At 45.6% G+C, this 18,816-nt stretch overlaps 1 protein-coding gene across 1 annotated transcript; it reads right to left on the bottom strand.

The window, feature by feature from the left end:
* Positions 1-59: 59 nt before the first annotated feature.
* col6a1 (collagen, type VI, alpha 1) lies at positions 60-18,339 on the bottom strand. Its single transcript, XM_076020652.1, has 35 exons — positions 18,057-18,339; positions 17,337-17,466; positions 16,711-16,911; positions 16,457-16,616; positions 15,698-15,811; positions 15,581-15,601; positions 14,934-14,954; positions 14,798-14,842; positions 14,655-14,708; positions 14,489-14,533; positions 14,264-14,290; positions 14,142-14,168; positions 14,010-14,054; positions 13,846-13,899; positions 13,283-13,345; positions 13,121-13,183; positions 12,966-13,019; positions 12,823-12,858; positions 12,677-12,739; positions 12,411-12,473; positions 9,575-9,637; positions 9,303-9,365; positions 9,116-9,166; positions 9,003-9,038; positions 8,751-8,813; positions 5,755-5,820; positions 4,325-4,360; positions 3,915-3,951; positions 3,751-3,759; positions 3,505-3,638; positions 3,064-3,170; positions 1,684-1,870; positions 1,426-1,597; positions 1,278-1,307; positions 60-1,074 (listed from the first exon to the last, which is right to left on the bottom strand). Exons 1-35 carry the CDS (start codon positions 18,133-18,135, stop codon positions 470-472), a joined length of 3,024 nt encoding a protein of 1,007 aa, XP_075876767.1. The 5' UTR covers positions 18,136-18,339; the 3' UTR covers positions 60-469.
* Between the last annotated feature and the right edge of the window lie 477 nt (positions 18,340-18,816).

The following is an 18,816-nucleotide window of genomic DNA, read 5'->3' as shown; positions in this document are numbered from 1 at the left end:
AAAGGGAAGAACACGGGGCGCAGCAAAGGACAGTTCCTGAGAAGAAAACAAGCCAATGCTTTTCAGAAGGAAAGTATTATGGTTTAATTTGGGCCACTCTGCATGTTTTTCTAGGACCAAAGCACGTGTGAAGTCCTAATTTTTTGCCCTGAATTTTGCCTGCCAGGCAACACTTCCACTAGTTTTGTATGAACACAACCAACTGCGCAGCCCCAGAATGGTTTTGGTTGCTGCATACTGCGGAACAGAGCCTGAACCTGAGGTCGTCTACCTTGGAGGCTAAAATTCAGAGTAAAAAAAAAAAAGTTCATAAACAAGTTTCACAATCATTCATCATTTTGTGACATTTTTTTCTTCTTTTTTAAAAAAAGTACTCAGACAGTGTATTGTAAAAGAGTGAGGCTGGGTAATTATAATGGGCCTAAAAATCTAAAGTGTGTTGGTCCTTTGGTTGGGTGGCGCCTTTCGCTCAAAGCATGGACACTCGGCGGGAGACGGTCTGGTGGAAGACCCCGCGCAGCAGAGATGGGTAGTCCGGCATGCGGAACAGGTGACGCTGGGCGTAGGTGATGTCGTCGGCCCGCCCCCTGCTCACCAGCGTGCGCAGGTTGGCTTCATTGACTTGAGTGCCCACGGCGATGACGAAGAGCTCCACGTTGGCGTCGGCCACCTCGCGCACCCTCTTCTCCAGCACCGCCTCGGTGACGCCCTGGGACCTGCCGTCGGAGAAGAGCACCAGCTTCTTCCGGCCGCCCGAGGCGTCGCCGCGGCCGCGCAGGTTCCTCACGCCAAACTCCATGGCCCCCAACATGTCGGTGCCGTCGTTCTGGAAGGCTGCCTCCTGGATGTGGTGGGTCAGCACGGTCAGGTTGGTGTCGAGCCCGTGCTCCATGCGAGTGCTCCGGCTGTACTGAGCCAGGCCCACCCGCACGGTGGCGCCGCGCTGCCTCTCGGCGGACAGGAAGCGCTCAATGAGGCGGTGCACGAACGTCTTGCTCGTCTCGAAGTTCTTCTGGCCCACGCTGGCGGAACTGTCCATCATCACCAGGATGTCATTGGACTCGGCAAAAGTGACTGCAAAGGCAAAGAGCACAAAAGAGTTAGAGTGAAACGGTCACATGTTTTCTGTCTGCACGGTGAAACTGAACGGGTTTGATTTGTGGTTAGTTTCAGGTTTCACCTCAGCGGGGTTTGGACTGAGACAGATGTGACGTGAGCAAGTGCAGAAACTGTAGTTTCTGTAGCATTCTATGCATTTCAAAAAGGAAAAGACTTACTGGGGCATTTGTAGTCCGGGCACCTCTTATCTGCACATGACAAAAGCAGCCGGTTAATCTTGGGTCTGTGCAAAAATGATTCTGTTCCAAACAACTTCAAGGGAGAGTGTATATTTATCTGTCTGTGTGGCTGTGAGCGTGTGTTTACCTTGGCAGATTGTGGACGTGAGGTTCTGCAGGAAGGTGTCATCGAGCAGCTCGGCGAAGTTGTCCAGGACGAAAGAGAAGCCGGGTTTGGGATCACTCTTACACACCACGTCCTCAAGCTGCTCCTGGTTGGGCTGACGACCGGAGTAGTCCTTCACCCCCAGACCGCCCACCTGTCGAGGAGCCACAGCCATTCCAGTGTTGGTCAGTTCTGGCCCAAATGTGGTCATCCTCCATCCGTCTGGACGATCTCACTCACCCGGATGTTTTTACCGCACAGGACGTTGAGGGGGACCTTGTCGCGGCTAATGTCGGAGCGTCCATCAGTGAGCACCAGAACTATTCGGTTCTCCTGCCTCATCAGTTGGATGGTGTTGGTCAGGGCGAACTCCAGGGCCTCGCCAGTGTACGTGGCCTCAGCCAGCCAGCGCAAGTCTCTCACAGCCCTGCCAGATAAAGGAACACTGTCAGACTTCTTTCTAAAAAAGAAAGACGAGGGGTGAAACTCTTTACAAATCTCCAGACAGCCAACTTAACACTCTGTTTACAGCCTCCTGCTAAAACTGATGCTTTGTTGCAACTCCGACACATTTGGAAAAGGGCCAAAACAAGTTGGTTCCAGAGGGTGGAGCCAACACATGGCTGGGGTTGTGTTGACTAGCTTAGGAAAGGGATGGGTGTAGGAAGTGCTGCTGATCAGGAGCTATAGTCACTGACAAAGATGGGCGAATTCATCCTGACGTCACCCACTGGTGTGCTAGTAACTCGTTCTGAAGCCTAGAGGTTGGTTTCACAGTCAGTGCTATCTTGAGATTCCATTTTTTGAATGATTCCATATTTGGTTGTGTGGGTGGTACCAGAGGTGGGCCATGATGGGAGCATGGGGGCAGTGTCCCGTCCACCCACCCACTGCAAGCTAACATTTGGCTACTAACGTGTAGCCACAGCCACAACTTTACAGCATTTTTTACTCTCTCTTAGACCAAATTGGCCATAATGGACAATAGGGCCTGTTTAATAATTTATTTATTTTTTAACCAGCGAATGAGTCCAAAAATAGTTGTACTATGTACTACTATTTCTGGACAATAATTTCCAGTCTTTTTGCATCCATTTTGGCAGCCACTGCTGGTCAAATGATAGATTGCAGGTCTTTGTCACTTTTTTTTTCAAAAGCTCCATTCATTTCTATTCACAGTGAGTGGTTAAAAGGTGACTTTTGTCTGTTTTTTCTCTCTTGATGTTCTGTTTTCCTTTTTCTCCTCTTCAGTTTCATTTGGCATTCTTCAGGATGTGACAATCACTGGGACTTTAACTGTTACTTTAATCACCCTTGCACATCATAAACAAGGAAACAGCGAGTCCGGCCTCTTCTGAAGGAACTGGACAACAGCCCCAACTTCTGCATGATAAAAATGTGACTTTTGACGTTACACTCAAGAACATGACAAGTGAGAAGATGATGTATTTAGGGCCTGCAGCCCTTCTTCAGCACACATACAGTTCATCTGATAACAACGTAAATGAATCAAATAAAATCTCAATTGCTCAGACAGTAAACAAACAGTAAGTCATTGCTTGGGCGAAGAGGGAAGTACTTAAAGACTGGAAGAGTTTATCTGGCTGCATCGGAACTCACTGTTTAAAGTCGGTGAGGCTACCGATGTTGGTTCCCAGCTGCACAACCTCTTGCGCTTTGGAGCCACTGTACTGGACGACACTCACCCTGGACTCATTGGCTGCAAACTGGAAAGAAAAGCATTTGCGTGGTGACCCAGTGTTTTGGTTTGGGTGTGCTTGTGTGCTTTCCCCCCGTCAACATTTCTGCGTCCCACCCACCCTGACTAATTACTGAAGTGGAAGAAGAGAGTCACCGGGGAGACAGTGTCTCCCATTCACACTTTCTATTTTCGGGCGGTTTCTATTTGCCCTGAGGACACAGCTTGGAAACAGCTCGCAGAATGTTCTTTGGCATTAATTTGGCTAAACACCACAAAACGAAGGACACAAAGACGATTGCAACAGAAGCACGCCACAGAAGGAGACCACAACATTCACTTTGGCTCCGAGGGGCACTTACCTTCACTTGCTGGTCTTTGGCCAATCTATCAATGACTGTGATGATAAAGTCTTTGGCAAGAGCAAAGTTGGTGGTGCCGATACTCTCAGAGCTGTCCACAATGAAGGCCAGGTCCAGAGGAGCACATTTGCACTCTGCTCACACAGAAAACAAGCCCACATCAACAATGTCACAAAGGCACAGAAAAGTTATGAGTAAGAGATTTCTTTTGTTCATGAGTTTGTTTTAAACGAAATGCAACCTTACCACAACAAGCTGCAAAAAAACAAGTTGAAGGAGGAGGGAAAAAAGACAAAAGAACAAAAAATAAAGTTAGTCGGCTACACTCATATCGCTGATCAGCAGTCGAGTTGGACAGGCCAAAGTGTTTTCACGCATGTGTTTTAGCTTTTGTGCAGATTTTAACTTACAGCAGAGCTTCATGATGATGTCCAGAATTTCACATTCCTGAAGGGAGCGCAGAGGGTTCGTATTACAGAGCGGCAACACGCCAATAAAGTCACATTACATAACTTTTGCACAAAACAAACACAGGCAACCTGGTCATAAACTGTCTGAAGGTAAAAATAAACATGACGGCAGTGACATTCTACTTTGAGGGCTGGTTAGGTGTTAGGTTTTTTTCTTTCTTTTTGTGGTCAGGAAATTGGCAGCATGGCTCCTGACTGAGGGAGTACAGTATCTGTTCCACAATGAAAACTGGTGCTGCCTTCAGAGAGAATCAAGCCGGTGGCTCTAAGCTGTTCTGTCTTATTGGCAAACCCCCCCCCCCCCCAAAAAAAACAGAGATTAAGTGGACTGATTCTTTTTTAATACTCACATCAGTTCCTGGTGGTCCTGGAGGCCCAGGAGGTCCCTTGATAGAGAGGACAAGAAGAAGGGAGGGAGATGAGAGGGGGTGAGGGACTCTTCCAGAAAACAGTTAATCAGTTCTAAACTCTGACCACAAAAAAGGCAAATCTTTAATGACATTAAGATGATGGATCCAGTGCTGGAGATCTGTCTTGTCTTTTGTGAATTAAGAAAGTGATGATTCTGTGGAAAATCAGCACTTCTTTGAACACAAACCAGAATAAACCACATCCACACCCACAGCTATCTCTCCCAACAGCAGTGCGCAAGTCTTCCAAAACCATGTTGCCACAGCATTACGGGTCTCTTATGCGATTGGTTCCAGGGGGAAAAAAAGCAAAAAAGCAAAAAACAAAACATCTGTTTTGTTTTAACAGACCTTAAAGCTGGTTTTAAGAGAATTCTTTTCAGCAACAAAGACACCAGTGTGACTCACATGGCTGGAAAACAGCACAAACGCCGAAGAGAAGGTTGCACAGGAGAGAAACAGACTCAAATTGAGACGCCAATGGTTTGTGGTGGCAGAGAAGGAGGCTGAGCAGGAAGAAGGAGCAGGAGCAGGAGAGGACACAGACACTCCAGGGCTTGAGCTCTAGGAGGACTTGTCTCCTCATCCAACACCACAAGCCTGCTCATCAGTTCCATTTGTGCTTCCTGCAAACGTATGAGGCGGCCACATCACCACGTCAAGTTTGTTTTGCTGTGTAGGGATCAGCAAACCTTCAGTCCAGCCACTGAATTACAGCTTGGTATTTGTAGAAGTTAATCAAGGAGAACTTTCAGCCTTCAGTTTGGCCCACGTCCTACTTGAAACCACCGCAGAGTTTGTGATTTATACTCAGCTCCATGTCAGGGGTGCATTGAGTTGCTTTCACTTAAGTTTTAATTGCATAGTTTTAAGTCCATCCAAGTGATTAAATTGTTTATTATTTGTTAAAAACCTTCAACGGTAGATGTTTTATGATAGAGGAGGGACTTTGGGAATCATCAAGCGGCAGGCTAACAATGAACTGTTGTCAACGCTTTGTTTGATTGTTTTGAGTGATGCAAAATAGAAAGTGAGCAACTCTTGAGTCATTACAACATGGACTGGGGCCACTTTTTCTCCCAGCACAGCTAACGTTAAGGCAACCTTTGCTAATAAAAAAAAAAAAAAAAAAAGAAGAAGCTTTTTATGACTTAAACCAGCAGCAGCGGCAGCAGCATTGTAAATATTTATATAAAGTAAGCAAGCTTGGCTCAGTTTTGTACTCTAAAACACGGCTGTAAAACTGTGTTTAGATGTGAGAGCAGCTCAGTGATTTTGCAGGGACGCGTGCATGCGCGAGCGACGGTCCAGTGTCCAAACTTGTATGGACTAAAACACACATATACACAAAGAAGGTCAGTTAATCTTACCACTTTGCCCTCAGGGCCTCTGTGACCTTTGGGACCTCTTGTTCCTGGGGGACCTAGTTCGGTGTTCTGTAAAGAGAAAAATCATTTAGATGGTGTCTCATATAATCTGCAGAAAAACTGTTCTAATTGCCAGTATATTTCTTGTTGCTAATCAAGAACATTTTTGGTGCTGCAGTTACAGCCAGAGGGTTCAGACAAAAGAGAAGTACATGTTACTGCTGCATGACTAACCTTGGACAATTAAACTTAAGTTGTTGTTTGATATCACAAGTTGTTAATTTATGAATACTTTATCAGAACTAATATGCTGTGGGAAAAAAAGCAAAAAAATAAATGAAAACCTTCCCTTTTTCATTTTTTTTCTTTTCATTGATGCAAATTAAATTGTCCTCAATGACTGGATGCAATAAACAAGGTGTGTGGCAGCAGTCAGAACTAGAGGAAGGGTACTCAACTGTTCAAGAACGGTGCACTTAGTTTCAAAAATAAGTCTCCTCAATTTCTTAATTGAGGACAGTTCTGGCCCGCAGAGAGTAGCTAAACTCACTGCAGCTGCTGCACTCAAAATTTGCTGATGATTGATATGAGATTATGCAGCAATGTGTATAATAAAAGGCTCAACAAAACAAATCAGCCAAGTTAAAAAAAAAAATTCTATCTTTTCCAAGTTCCCACAGACTCTGTTCTGTTCTGGGGAAGACAGCTGCTGAGAGTTACAAATAAATAAAGCAGATTTTCTGAGTGGCTGTGGCAGCACATAACTGCACATAGACTTTTCAGAACATTTACACGACTTTATTGCATGTCTTTTATTTTCTTGGATAAAGCTGTAGTTTTTTTAAAAAACAAACAAACATATATATATACATAATTATTTGGGACAACTAAATGGCTCTGCACTGAGCACCATTAAGTTTCATTGTAAAATCACAAGTTGGCTTCTTAAAACCTGGGTCATTATTTGTTTGTGAATTTAAACAGTGTTGTGTGCATACAGTCCAAACTGTAAACTGTTGTAGAGCGTTTTGAGCGCCAACCACCAATTGTGGTTGCAGTTCTCAAATCATCACCAAAAAATGATTTCTGCTCTTCTACGTAAGAGGGAAAACCTCAGAGCAGCTGATCTGAAACGCAATGCAGACATTCACCTCTGGTGGACTGAGAGGAGACATGTGAGGATGTAACGCTAAACATCTGGCTTTTGACACACACACACACACACACACACACACACACACACACACACACACACACACACACACACACACACACTGCCATCAGCTTTGAGGAACAGCAGCCGCCACACATGTTTTGTATTCACATCAAGCACCAAGAAAACTCTAAAACTTCAGAAGGTGGGACGTACAGAAAAGGGACGGCGTCAAACACACAAGGACACACCTGTGCTGATTTTCACAGAACATGACACCAGACCTGATGTGACCTTGTGTCAGACATGTGCATATTATCATTCCAAAGTGTGCTGGGTTAAATGTAAAAACGGCCCAAAGGTCGATCTCCAGATTCACCTTCTCCTTCACTCACAGGCCAGCCTTTAACCCCCGGGTCCTCCCTGGCCAGAGGAAGTGCAAGTCTGTGCAATGGTGAGTTTTTTTTTTTTTAAACCATCTCAACTAGAAAAACAGCTGTTAAAAAAAAAATCACACTTTTAGTTGGTGTTCTACTAGGTTCTACAAAAATTCTACAAAACAAAGCACAGAAAGCCTGATTCCTAATTTTTTGAGTGAGTGAGCGACTGAGTGAAACATGAAAGAACAAGTACAAAAAAAGGAGAACAAGACTGACAGATCCTTCCAGGGGCAAAAAGAATTAAGAGATTTTTTTTCCCCCACCATGACAAACAAAGTCTGGCTTCTTTTCATGAGGCATGGAGCTGATTACTTCTTAGAGAGGAAACAAGCTCGGTTCAGAAAGAGCCAAATGGTGCAATGAAACTCCAAGAAGCATCACTAGTTAGAATGCGATCAAGGCCTCAGCTGAAGTGACTCATAACATGATGGAGCCTCACAGTTTGCTAATTTAGCGCAGTGTAATCAAGATGAGGATCGCTTTCCTTCTCCACAGATGCAGATTTAGAAAAATGGTGATGCGCTGCACCCTTATGGACGCAGCTTGGAGAAAAAGTAAAAGGGTAAACTCTGGGGAAGTACCGCCTAATCCTGGCCCGTACTGCAGTAACACTAAGGCATGATGAGTGGTAAACCAATCTGGCGGCGTAAATCCCGGGCTCGCAAAGTTTGGCCGAGGGTGCAGATGAAAGGAGAGCGCAGACATGTGCATGGGGTGTTTACGTCACCTTGGAAATGCAGCAATTTTAATGTAAACACATCAAAGTTAAGCCCGAGGTTAAAGTGTTAAAAGTGACACGCTACATAGACAATGATGACAACGCGCATGCACGCACGCACGCACGCACGCACGCACGCACGCACGCACGCACGCACGCGAGCACACACACACACGAGCACAGACACACACACACACACACACACTAAAGGAGCTCTGTATTTCCTCCATAGTTTATGCTCATTTCCTGGTATCCTTGACTACGACATATACACAGCTGCATCAGCTCAAAGCCCTCTTCCCCACAGACACACGCACACACACACACACACACACACACACACACACACACACGCACACTGATCAACTGAAGGGAGTATTTTCCAGCTGCGGAACAGTGGAATGCATTCGGAAAACCAAGAAAGAAAAAAAGAGGAGTATCTGAAATATCAACTGCAATGAAAGAAAGGCATGAAATGCAGATTCATATGTTATCACCCTATTATGACGTATCATATTGTATTAGAAGAGTGTAAAATAATAATAACGAAAAAGATGTAAATTTGGTCAGAAATCCAGACGTGTGACTCATATCCTGTCGGCGCTCTGTGCCAGGAAAGAACTGAGGACAGATAAAAGTGGGACGGGAAAAAACTCCCTAAAAGAGAAAGCCTGAGGCAGACACTCACATCAGGGCCAGGATCTCCGGGCTCTCCATCATCTCCTTTGGGTCCAGGGGTTCCTTTGCCACCCTGGATTTCAAAGAGGAAAAATGAAAAAAAGGAGTATGATTGGCAGAATTGCAAGACAATGCAAAAAAAAACAAAAAACGAATTGGACAAAGATGTGAAAGTGTAAAAAGGAAATTTAGAGGGAACTGTTGTGCTCATACAGTTGGGAACACGTCTGTCTGTCCAGTCTAAATATGAAAGGATGCTCACCGGCTCACCAGCGTCCCCACGAGACCCAGGGTAACCCTGCAAAACATCACATGGACATTTTGAACGCGGTGCTGCATGGACTGCAGATGCATGAAGTAAACATCAACACAGACCTGGAAACCGGGACAACCTGCGGTGCCGTTTCCTTGCACTCCATCTTCTCCCTGTAAACCGTCGAAGGCAAACAATTACTGATGCAGCTAAACACACAGCAAAAATAAGGAAGTAGAAGAAGCTCCTGGCAGCCTGGAGAATTTTTGAGGGATGGGAAACATCTGCCTCTCACAGCAGCTCACTCACCCTGTCCCCCATCAGGCCTCTGTCTCCCGGAGCTCCTTTTATTCCTCGGCGTCCTTTAGGTCCCTGCGAGATAAAAACAGAAACATATGACACAAAATATGGGTTTTGTCAAGGCTGTGTCTACTTTTTTTTCTAGCAGTATGAAGCCTTAACGTAATCCTTTGGTTCGTGTGTGTGTGTGTGTGTGTGTGTGTGTGTGTGTGTGTGTGTGTGCGTGTGCGTGCGTGCGTGCGTGCGTGCGTGCGTGCGTGCGTGCATGCTTGTTATCTCACCTCTGGTCCAGCTGGGCCTTCATCTCCTCGGTATCCAGGCTGCCCAGTCTTACCAGGCTCGCCCTGGAAAACAACAAGACCACCAATGATGAGCTCGCCATAAAAACACTTTTCTAGTCTCATAAAGAGTCTCTCAGCGAAGCCAAGAGTCCTCAGCACAGGTTGGCGCGTACAAATACAGTTTTGTACTTGCTACTACTTTCAAGAGGCAAACAAATTAAAAAAAAAAACTAAACCAAACTAAAACTTGTTGGTGGGAAATCTGTTGATATATTCTGGTATATTCTCGTGTTCACAAGATGATACATTTTCCAGTCAGTGGTAGGATGGAGATTTGGGGAAGTGTCTGTAGAGAGTGTTTGTAATGGGGCTGGATGGAAACATCTGTCAATCAAACTTATGAAGAACCACTCAGATTTGTTTCTGCAGCCACTCCCTCAACGCCACCCGGAGGCCAGTCATTGTGCACTGCAGTGGTCAACTGGCCAAAAGGAGACAGAAGTTAAGTGTTGTCTGACAAAACTGTTTCCGCGCAAATCTCCTCAGCAGCAGCAGCAGCAGCAGCAGCAGCAGCAAGCAACTGCTTAATTCTGCCCTTTTCTGGGGTTTTCCTCAAACCTCCTACCTCTTTGTCCGCAACTGAACCTAAATGATTCTGGTTGAGGCAGATTAAAAATGCTTCCTCTGGGAACTTGGCAAGACGGAGGCAGTATGAAACCAGAGATGCAAATCCGCCGATTAGCTTCATGTTGTGCAGCCTCGCAGTATCCTTTTCTGAAACTACAAGGAAGCTGTGACCCGAACAAATTCTCCACTTGTTTGGGAACAGATGGATTTGACTCTAATCCACATTTGTAAGTGAGACTGAGCATGTTTGAAAAAAGGCAGAAAAGAAAGAAAAATGGGCTCCTGCCACACCTCCTAAGGGTCCTGATTTACACAATGGGCCTTGTGTATTGTACACACACACACACACACACACACACACACACACACACACACACACACACACACTTTCACGCACTTCCACCCTCTGGGCGATGGAACAAAGGAAGCAGAATGCATCGATAGATTTTGGTCCAGGCCTTGGCCGGAGCTAAACTAGGATAAATCACCAGAAGAACTCTGATTATTTTTTTCTACTCAAAAATGAAGTGGCAATAAAATAATAACATGACATGCTACACATGTGATACTGCAGGCAAGCAACGTTCATTGAGGGCAAATGGTGTGCTGCATGTGAAGAAACAGTTTTTTTTTAACCCTGGAGCGCAGGGTCGCACCCACACGTCACTTATTCCATGTTTTCTGTACTTTTCAGTTACATTTAATGCAAACGGGATGAGAGAAGAAAAGAAAAAACAGAGACGGCACAAAAGAGTCATTGAAGACTCTGACATCACGGTGGTTACCCGGACTAACCGTTCTAAAGCAGTGTTATTATTACTACGCTGCCTGCAGCCTTGTGAAGACAACCCCGCCGGCTTTGGTTGGAGTGGACGAAGAGAAGAACTGAGTCAGAGGGGAAAGAGTGAGCCGCAAACTTCCCACGAAGAGTCGGGGAGCAAGGGAACGTGCAGGCTGTGGGCTGCACACCGGGACTCCAGCCAGGCTCCGCCTCTGTTTATAGAGTTAGTCAGCCCAAAACTCTAATTTCCCCCATTTGCTACTCATCACCGCAAGCGATGATGATGGAACCTCCGATGACATTTTCTCATCAGCAAAAACTGTTGAGGATTTTCTCGGAAGGAAAGACTTGCACCTGGTGCAAATACGATCAGAGTCTATGGTGGACGCATTAAAAAAACATAACTTGTCTCTATGTGTCTGGAGGGGTCCGATTTTGTCTCAAGGCCAAGATGTCACAATTATTCCTTGAGCCAAATTAACCCCAGAACTGGGAATGTTAGCTGTCACAAGTGCGGCAAATCCTGCTACGACACAAGCCAAGTGCCACACTGGTCGCTAACATGGCGGAAAGTCCAGCAACAAGGCTGGAGGGGAAATTCTGGCAATATTGAGACAAATGGACCGTGGAGTTCCAGACACTTGGAGAAGGAAGGCTTTCTCCTGGCTTGTGGAGAAACTTCCAAGACTTCATGCCTTCAATGTACAATTCATGAGTCAGAATTTGTCTCCAAATTAAATTTCATCCATTTACCACTGACTACTATCTCACCAGAGGCCGGTGGTGCAACCCTTCCGGAGTTGAACACATGGAACGAGTTCCACCCAACTCCAGTACAGAGATTTGTTTCCAAATGAATACCTAAGGAGCGGATTTTAGCCTAATTTCCGCAGACTTACGTTAGCTCAAACTATTTCTTCATGGACAAAAGTGCCACTGTGAGCAATTCTGAGCTAGGACCCTGAGTTAATACTTCTAATCAAATTGGTCTGTTGGGTCTTTCAGGCACTTGAATGACACCAGACGAGCAGTCTGGAGCACTGAGGGTTGCGAGCACGATCATTGTAAGTGTGCTCCGTATTTGCACTGGGCGTATCTATTCCCTTTTGGTGGAACTGCGGCTATTAGGATTAGAAAACAAGTGGGTGACACTGCCTCTTTAAAACCTTATGCTGCCGTTTCAGTATTGGAAAATGGACGGTTGCACATGTGTGCACAGTAGAAAGCACGTGCACGAACGCTTCTTTTGTTTTTTTTTCATTTCCGTGGAAATTAAAGGATCCCAGAGAGAGAGTGAGAGAGAGTGAAAGAGAGAAGGCCATCTCCAAGCAGATTCACATCAGTGACTCAGGGAACAGTTGCAGGCCGCTCGCTGTGGCTCTTATGAACGTGAGCCAATAAAAACGCGGGCCATTTTATTTTACTTACGGGGTCTCCGCTGGGGCCGGCTGAACCCTCCCTCCCCTGTTCTCCGCGAGGTCCCGGCTCCCCCTGGCAAGGAAAAGAACAAACGTATGAAGGGCCAAAAAGGCTCTGAAGGTGGAAACAATAGACAGTGAAGCAGACAGAGCCAAGTCTGCAACTGAGTTTGACCAAACTCTCTTCATAAGGTCAATATGGTGGCAGTGAAGCAGCATGTTGCACGTGAAGTCATGTCATGAACAGGAGCTAGTGCGATCAGAAGCGGGGCTTACCGCTGGTCCTCTCGGGCCTCTGTTTCCACGGGAACCTTGCTCGCCCTTCTCTCCATTTTGTCCCTGCGCAGGATTGTAACAGAGATCAGAGCGCACGCCAGCCTCTGCCATTTGCTCCAAGTCAAAAGATTGAAAAAATAATTTACTATTTCGCCGCGTTCCCCGTCTTCTCCACCTGGACCCTAAAACACAAACACACAAAATGAAAATTTTATCAAAATGATAAAAAAAATCTGATGAGGATCTGAAAGCATTCTATCTATTTTTAAGTCTTTTTTTTATTGCTTACATCATCACCGCGCTCTCCTTTGTCACCGTTGTTGCCAGGAGGTCCGCGCTCACCCTGTGTCACAACGCGGACATTTACACACGTGTTACGAATCTTCCTCACACAGTTCAGTGACATCCTATCACGGTTTCGTCCCTCTGATCCCACTGATTCACCTGCAGCCCCAGTGGGCCGTAGTTTCCTGGCCGTCCGGGTTCGCCGTCCCTTCCGGGATCTCCCTGGAATAATAAGCGGAGAGAGTCTCATTGCAGGCCACCGGGAGGCTGCCTGAAAGTGTTCCCTGTTGCCAATGTGAATGTTGTTTCTTAAATCCATACCTTTGCTCCTTTCAGTCCATAAGGTCCGGAGTCTCCCTTCGGTCCATGCTCTCCTTGCAGGCCCTGGACGCAGGAAACACAGACAGCATGTCAGCAGCATGTTACAGTACACAACCAAAGCTACAACACAGAGCCTGACGTACATGTACACGCGTGCGTGCGTGTGTGTGTGTGTGCGTGCGTGCGTGTGTGCGTGTGCGTGTGTGTGTGTGTGTGTCTGCAGTGCAACTGCTCAGCTGTATTTTAAACAGCCTGACAGTGGAGAATGTAAACGGCCTGGTGATTGAAAGCCTGCCGTCCCTCCAGGGCTCCGTATGTGTGGCGAGATGCTGATCAAGGCGTCGCCGGCCGAGACACCCCTTAAACAGGCAGCTGTGGCTGTGAGCGACATGCTCGGCCCTTTTTGCAGATGCGCAAGTAGAAGAGTTTCCTCCTCCGTCTCCAAACCACACACATCTGATTGTCTTTTAGAGTCTTTTCTGTCCAGATATTTGTGATTTTAACAGTCACAAAAGTGTAAGAATTGTGTTATTGGGTCTGAACATGCCACACTAAGGGCTCACATCCAATCCTGGAGATCCTTTGCAGCCAGAAAGGCCGGGGAAACCAGCTTCTCCCTGATTGGAACAAACAAATAAAAAATAAAAATTAGAAAAGGGCACCATGAAACAACATCAAGTCCAGAAATGACAGTGAGAGCTGCATTGTTTGTTTCTCCCAAACTCACCTTGCGTCCGTCAGTTCCGTCCCGTCCCCTGAAACCTTTGTCTCCCTGGGAAAAACAGATAAAAATGAACAGTGAGTGCATGGTGGATAAAGGTCGCTGCTGACAGACAGAGGAGAAGAGAGCTTCTCTCACCTTGAAGCCTTTGTGTCCTCTTTCACCCTGCAGGGAACAAACAGTCAGTCCAAGAATTAGTGGCGTCACTTCAAACTAACACACTGCTAGCTGATGAAGCTGAAAGTGCGTCGGGACCCCACCTTCCCTCCTCTGTCACCGCGGTCTCCCTGGAAACAGAAAGACACGTGTCAGCATTTTTAATTAAACAAAAAAGCAAAAAAAAAACAAAAACATCCAGACGTATGGATGTAGACAAAACGTGCAGCAAAGACATTCAGTGATAAATACTTAATTTTCCTGAAATTGTCAAAATTTGAACTTCAGCAAAGAATTTCTTCTTTTCGATAACTCTGACTGTATTTTACCTTCATTCCTCCGTAACCGGCAGGACCGGGATCTCCGATGCTGCCCTGCAACACAGAGAAAGAACCTTCAGGTCACCTGAGACACGCCTCCATCCAGCTGCACGGCTGTTCAGCTGAGACGTCAATTGGTTGATTTTTGCCGTTAATGACGTCAGTGATCACTCACCACGGGACCAATGTCTCCCTTCTCTCCTGGCATTCCTGGTCTTCCTCTCTCTCCCTGCACACAGAAACGAAGTGATGGTGATTTGGATTTTAGAACAGTTAGCTGCATTTTAGCAGAAGAAGAAGGAAAAAAGAAATTCTCACATCACCGCCAGAGTCTCCATCTGGTCCCTTAGGTCCCCCTGGAGCCTGAAGGTAAAAAGCATAGCGTTAGATTGAATGGAGACAAACATAAACGGGTGACATTTTATTTTGGTGAGATGTTAGATGTCTTACTTACATGGCAGTCAAACGAGCAGCACTGGAAAACAAAAAAGAACAATTAGCACCATGTGTCTGATTTTACTTTATTTTTTATAATCAACAACTAGACAAATGGAAGCCAATTTTATGATCTTGTTAAGTTAAAAGCCTTAATTAGACCTTACTTCTACAAGTGATGCTAGTTAAAGGTGGGAACGGAATGGTTGCTGACTATTTAAGGCAAAATGTCTCAGATTTCGCAGATATCAGTGCGATCGCATCCGGTTGTTGTCATGTGTTTATTTCTGCTTCCTGTTGCCGTTCTGCCTCAATCCTTCTCACTTCCTGAGTGAGAGGCATTTTGGCAGTGCACAATGGTGATGTTGGGCATCAGCAGCAACTAGACCTGGACCACTCCAAAATGAAAAATAAGAGAAATTACCTACAACATTGCAAAAAAGGAGGGATGATAAGATCATTCTAGCTGTTTGTGGGGAGATTTATTGCACTAAATAAAACTGCAAATGTGAAGAAATTATTTATTACCAGCTAATTTATTCTAAAGCCATTGGCATTTTTGGTTAACGCAGTAATCACAAGCAAACTTGCTGCATCGGTTTAACAATTTCATTAGTTACAGGCAAAACAACACAGCTTTAATTTGTAAAGACATCTCAGACATACCGTGTCCTTGGTCTCGTTTGTCTGAAAAAATGAAAAGAAAAGAAAAGGTCAAATCCAAATAAACATTTTAATCAAATGCAACAGAAAAAGAGTGTCAGTTCAGGTGAGGAGACATACGATCATCTCAATGATGGTGCGGATGGTTCCCATCTGGGTGGACCTGGTGTCATCTGCAGCTGTGAAGTTCTGCCTATAGTTGTGGTCTGTGGCGATGAGCGACAACCGGGTGTCCTGGGAACACAATCACACAATCATCATATTTCAAGGAGGGAATCGTATTTTAATATCTAGAATGCAAAATCTTGTGATGCTATTATGACACAGTTAGTGGCTCTGGAATAGTTTGATCATTTTAGCCCTGAAAATTGCTAAAATGCAAAAAAACAAACAAATAAATAAAAGACACCAATTGTGTTTCTTTGTGTACAGTGTGCTGTAAACTTATCATTGGATTGATATGGTTGATTTTTCTATTAGCCTGATCTTTAAAGCTCTTTAAGTTACTGCACTTGATTTCCACGAAGTCATCACAAACAAAATCTCTTTACACTGTATGATGACTTGGGTCTTGGCAAAAAAAAGAGAAAACATGAAAAAGTTTATCTTCTTATTCAGATTTCTGTCTTTTTGTTTTTCCAAATTGATCAGCTGTGAACAAAAAGCTTGAAAAGTTTGGGCACATCATAGCCGAAACATGACCCCTATAGTCTACAGAGGAGTGTGATGTCACTGCCACCCATCCTGCATGATAGTTCAGAGGGAGGAGGAAGAAGGGGGGGCAGGGGAACTACAATAAATAAAATTGATAAATATCAGTTTTTGTTTAATGAAGATGGTTTAGTGTGCGGTTGGGGGTGTTTTTGTGTGTTCTGCTACCTCCTGGTCGGGGGAGATGGCGACGGCAAACACTTTGACTCCATGTTGCTTGGCTTCGTTGGCCGCCTCCTGGACGCCGCCGCACGGCTCTTTGTACCCGGTGATGGGATGTCCGTCGGTCACCACCACGATGTACTTGTTCTCGTGGTAGTGGGAGCCACTGAGCGCACAGGGACACACGTTTGGACCGATGACACTTCATTGCATGTCTCAGTGCGTGTGTGTGTTTGTGTGTGTGCGTGCGAGGCGGTTACCCAATGAGCAGCTCGGCGAGGCCTCTCTTGATGGCGCAGTCGGTGTGGGTGCCCTTGCCGATGTAGTCGATGCCGTTGATGTCGTTCTGCAGGGCGGCGCGGTCGGTGGCCAAGTTGCTCAGCTCTCGGACCAGGATGACTTCGTCACTGTAGTGCAACGCTCCCGAGTTCCACGTCAGCGTGCGGTCGCATCGGTGGCGGCTGCGTGCAAGAAAGACAGCCGGGTGACGTGCACCAGTGGCATCAGTGGTGTGATGCGAGAATATATGCACAAGTTCAAAAGGACACTTTTTAATCTGAGGAATGTGACTTGTTACTCATTTGCGTTCATCAGGGTTTTTTTTTAAAGTCAATTAATTGTCTTATTAGTTATCGGAAAAAGGGGCAAAGTTTTACATCATAAACCAGAACAAAAACACAAATAATATAGAACACTTCTAGATACAGTGAAAAGGCTGAGAGTCTCTGATGGGCGTGGCCCTGAGTGATCACATGTGCAACGTCACAATATCCCAGAGTTCAGCTGCACTGTGTCAAGGGGAAATGTTCAAACACTGACATATTGCAATAACTCCATCACAGAAAATGTGTGTGTGTGTGTGTACGTGTGTGTGTGTGTGTCTTACATGTTCCTGAGTTCATCGACGAAGCGATTGGTAAACGTTTTGATCTGATCAATGTAGAAGTTTGGCGGTTTCTGTCTGAGGGCGACGCTCTCAGACGTGTCCAGGACAAAGAAGAGGTCAACAGGACAGTCTGCTCACATATCAGACACCCAACAAACAAACAAACAAACAAACAAACAACATCAATAAAACATGAGCATTAACAACCCATTCAGAGAGAAGTGTGTGGACTTGCGGTATGTGGCACATGATGCTGAATGCAACTGTCTACATCACTCTGGGTTTCATGTGTCACACTGGACCTGACACCTGTATTCTTATACAGTTACATTAATTATAAAATCATAAGGGACCCGACAGGTCAATAACAATCCTAAACCTGTCTGAATGAGAGTGAGTGATGGAGCTGAGCGTGAACCACTGCCTACTGAAGCAGGTCTTGGCCCTGTAAGCAGGGCCTGCTCACGCTGGGCCACTGAAATCTTCTCATCAACAATCAAGTTTTTTGCAGCACCATTTTCAAAGCCACTGATGCTCCAGGCGGAGTCCGAGAGCAGAGGCGGCGAACATCTGGACTTGCAGGAAACATCCAACAAAGTATGCGCAGCGATAAAGGCCCACTGAATCTCTGATACACCCGTTTGGATGCAACTTAATAGTCGTACAGAAAACAAGATATTAATGGGCGGACAAAGTTGGAAGCTTTTTCAACGAACTTACCCGCAAACTTGTTTCCTGTGTTCTGCGCTCCAGCCAGGAAAACGCACAGGAGCGCAAGGAGACATCTGAGAGTCTCCATGCTTCAAAACGACGGATATACTACAAACGAAAAATGTTTACGGACCCGAATCCCCGGGAAAACAATCGCTGAGCCACCCCAGTCCAAAAACCCGGTGTATTTAAACTACTTTAGCGACGTTTTTTTCCCCGATCCAGCGCTCCGCCGAAGTTTATCCAAGGGGAGAACCAGAGCGCGCGGAGGAGAGCTGGAGCGCGCAGGGGAGGACCGGAGCGCACGAGGGAGGAGGAAGAAAACGAGGAGGAGGGGTTCAGATTCGACGGCGAGATGGAACAGACAGGAACGCGCACGGGATGACAGGAGAAAAAAAAAGGGTTAGAGCACACAATCCAAGATATGACTGCTTCCTTAAAAGGGTTCTTAGAACCACTGAGACCTCATGACCAAGGAAGAGACACCACTTCTTTAGGAATTATATTATTTATTTGCTTCAAAAATATGCACCATATTGAAACTCACTCTGACTTGAGTTTCAGAAAATTGATTAAAAAAAAAGAAAGAACTGACTGTAGGAAATCATCGGTTGTATAATATCACTTAAATCACGCCATTAGACCAGCCATGCCAAGGAATGGAATGCAGCGGGGGGGAGATGTGCAGAAGTGAGTGCAACTTTTATCAGCGGTTATGAAAAACAGCTGGCCTACAGCTTGGAATAATTTGAAATTCTCTGTTCTTTTC

This window comes from Nelusetta ayraudi, unplaced genomic scaffold (genome assembly GCF_046127955.1).
Source record: "Nelusetta ayraudi isolate G7.1 ecotype Tasmania unplaced genomic scaffold, CSIRO-AGI_Nayr_v1 ptg000011l, whole genome shotgun sequence".
NCBI classification, from domain to species: domain Eukaryota; kingdom Metazoa; phylum Chordata; class Actinopteri; order Tetraodontiformes; family Monacanthidae; genus Nelusetta; species Nelusetta ayraudi.
This window is presented reverse-complemented; position numbering and strand designations above follow the sequence as displayed.

What these genes read in the sequence shown, in the direction of transcription:
- col6a1 (XM_076020652.1), bottom strand. Translation starts at nt 18,135, where the DNA reads ATGGAGACTCTCAGATGTCTCCTTGCGCTCCTGTGCGTTTTCCTGGCT. An exon ending in ACGGCCCACTGGGGCTGCAG is followed by an intron (nt 13,020 to 13,120) that starts GTGAATCAGTGG and finishes GTTGTGACACAG; the next exon opens with GGTGAGCGCGGACCTCCTGG. An exon ending in CAGGTTGTCCCGGTTTCCAG is followed by an intron (nt 9,039 to 9,115) that starts GTCTGTGTTGAT and finishes GATGTTTTGCAG; the next exon opens with GGTTACCCTGGGTCTCGTGG.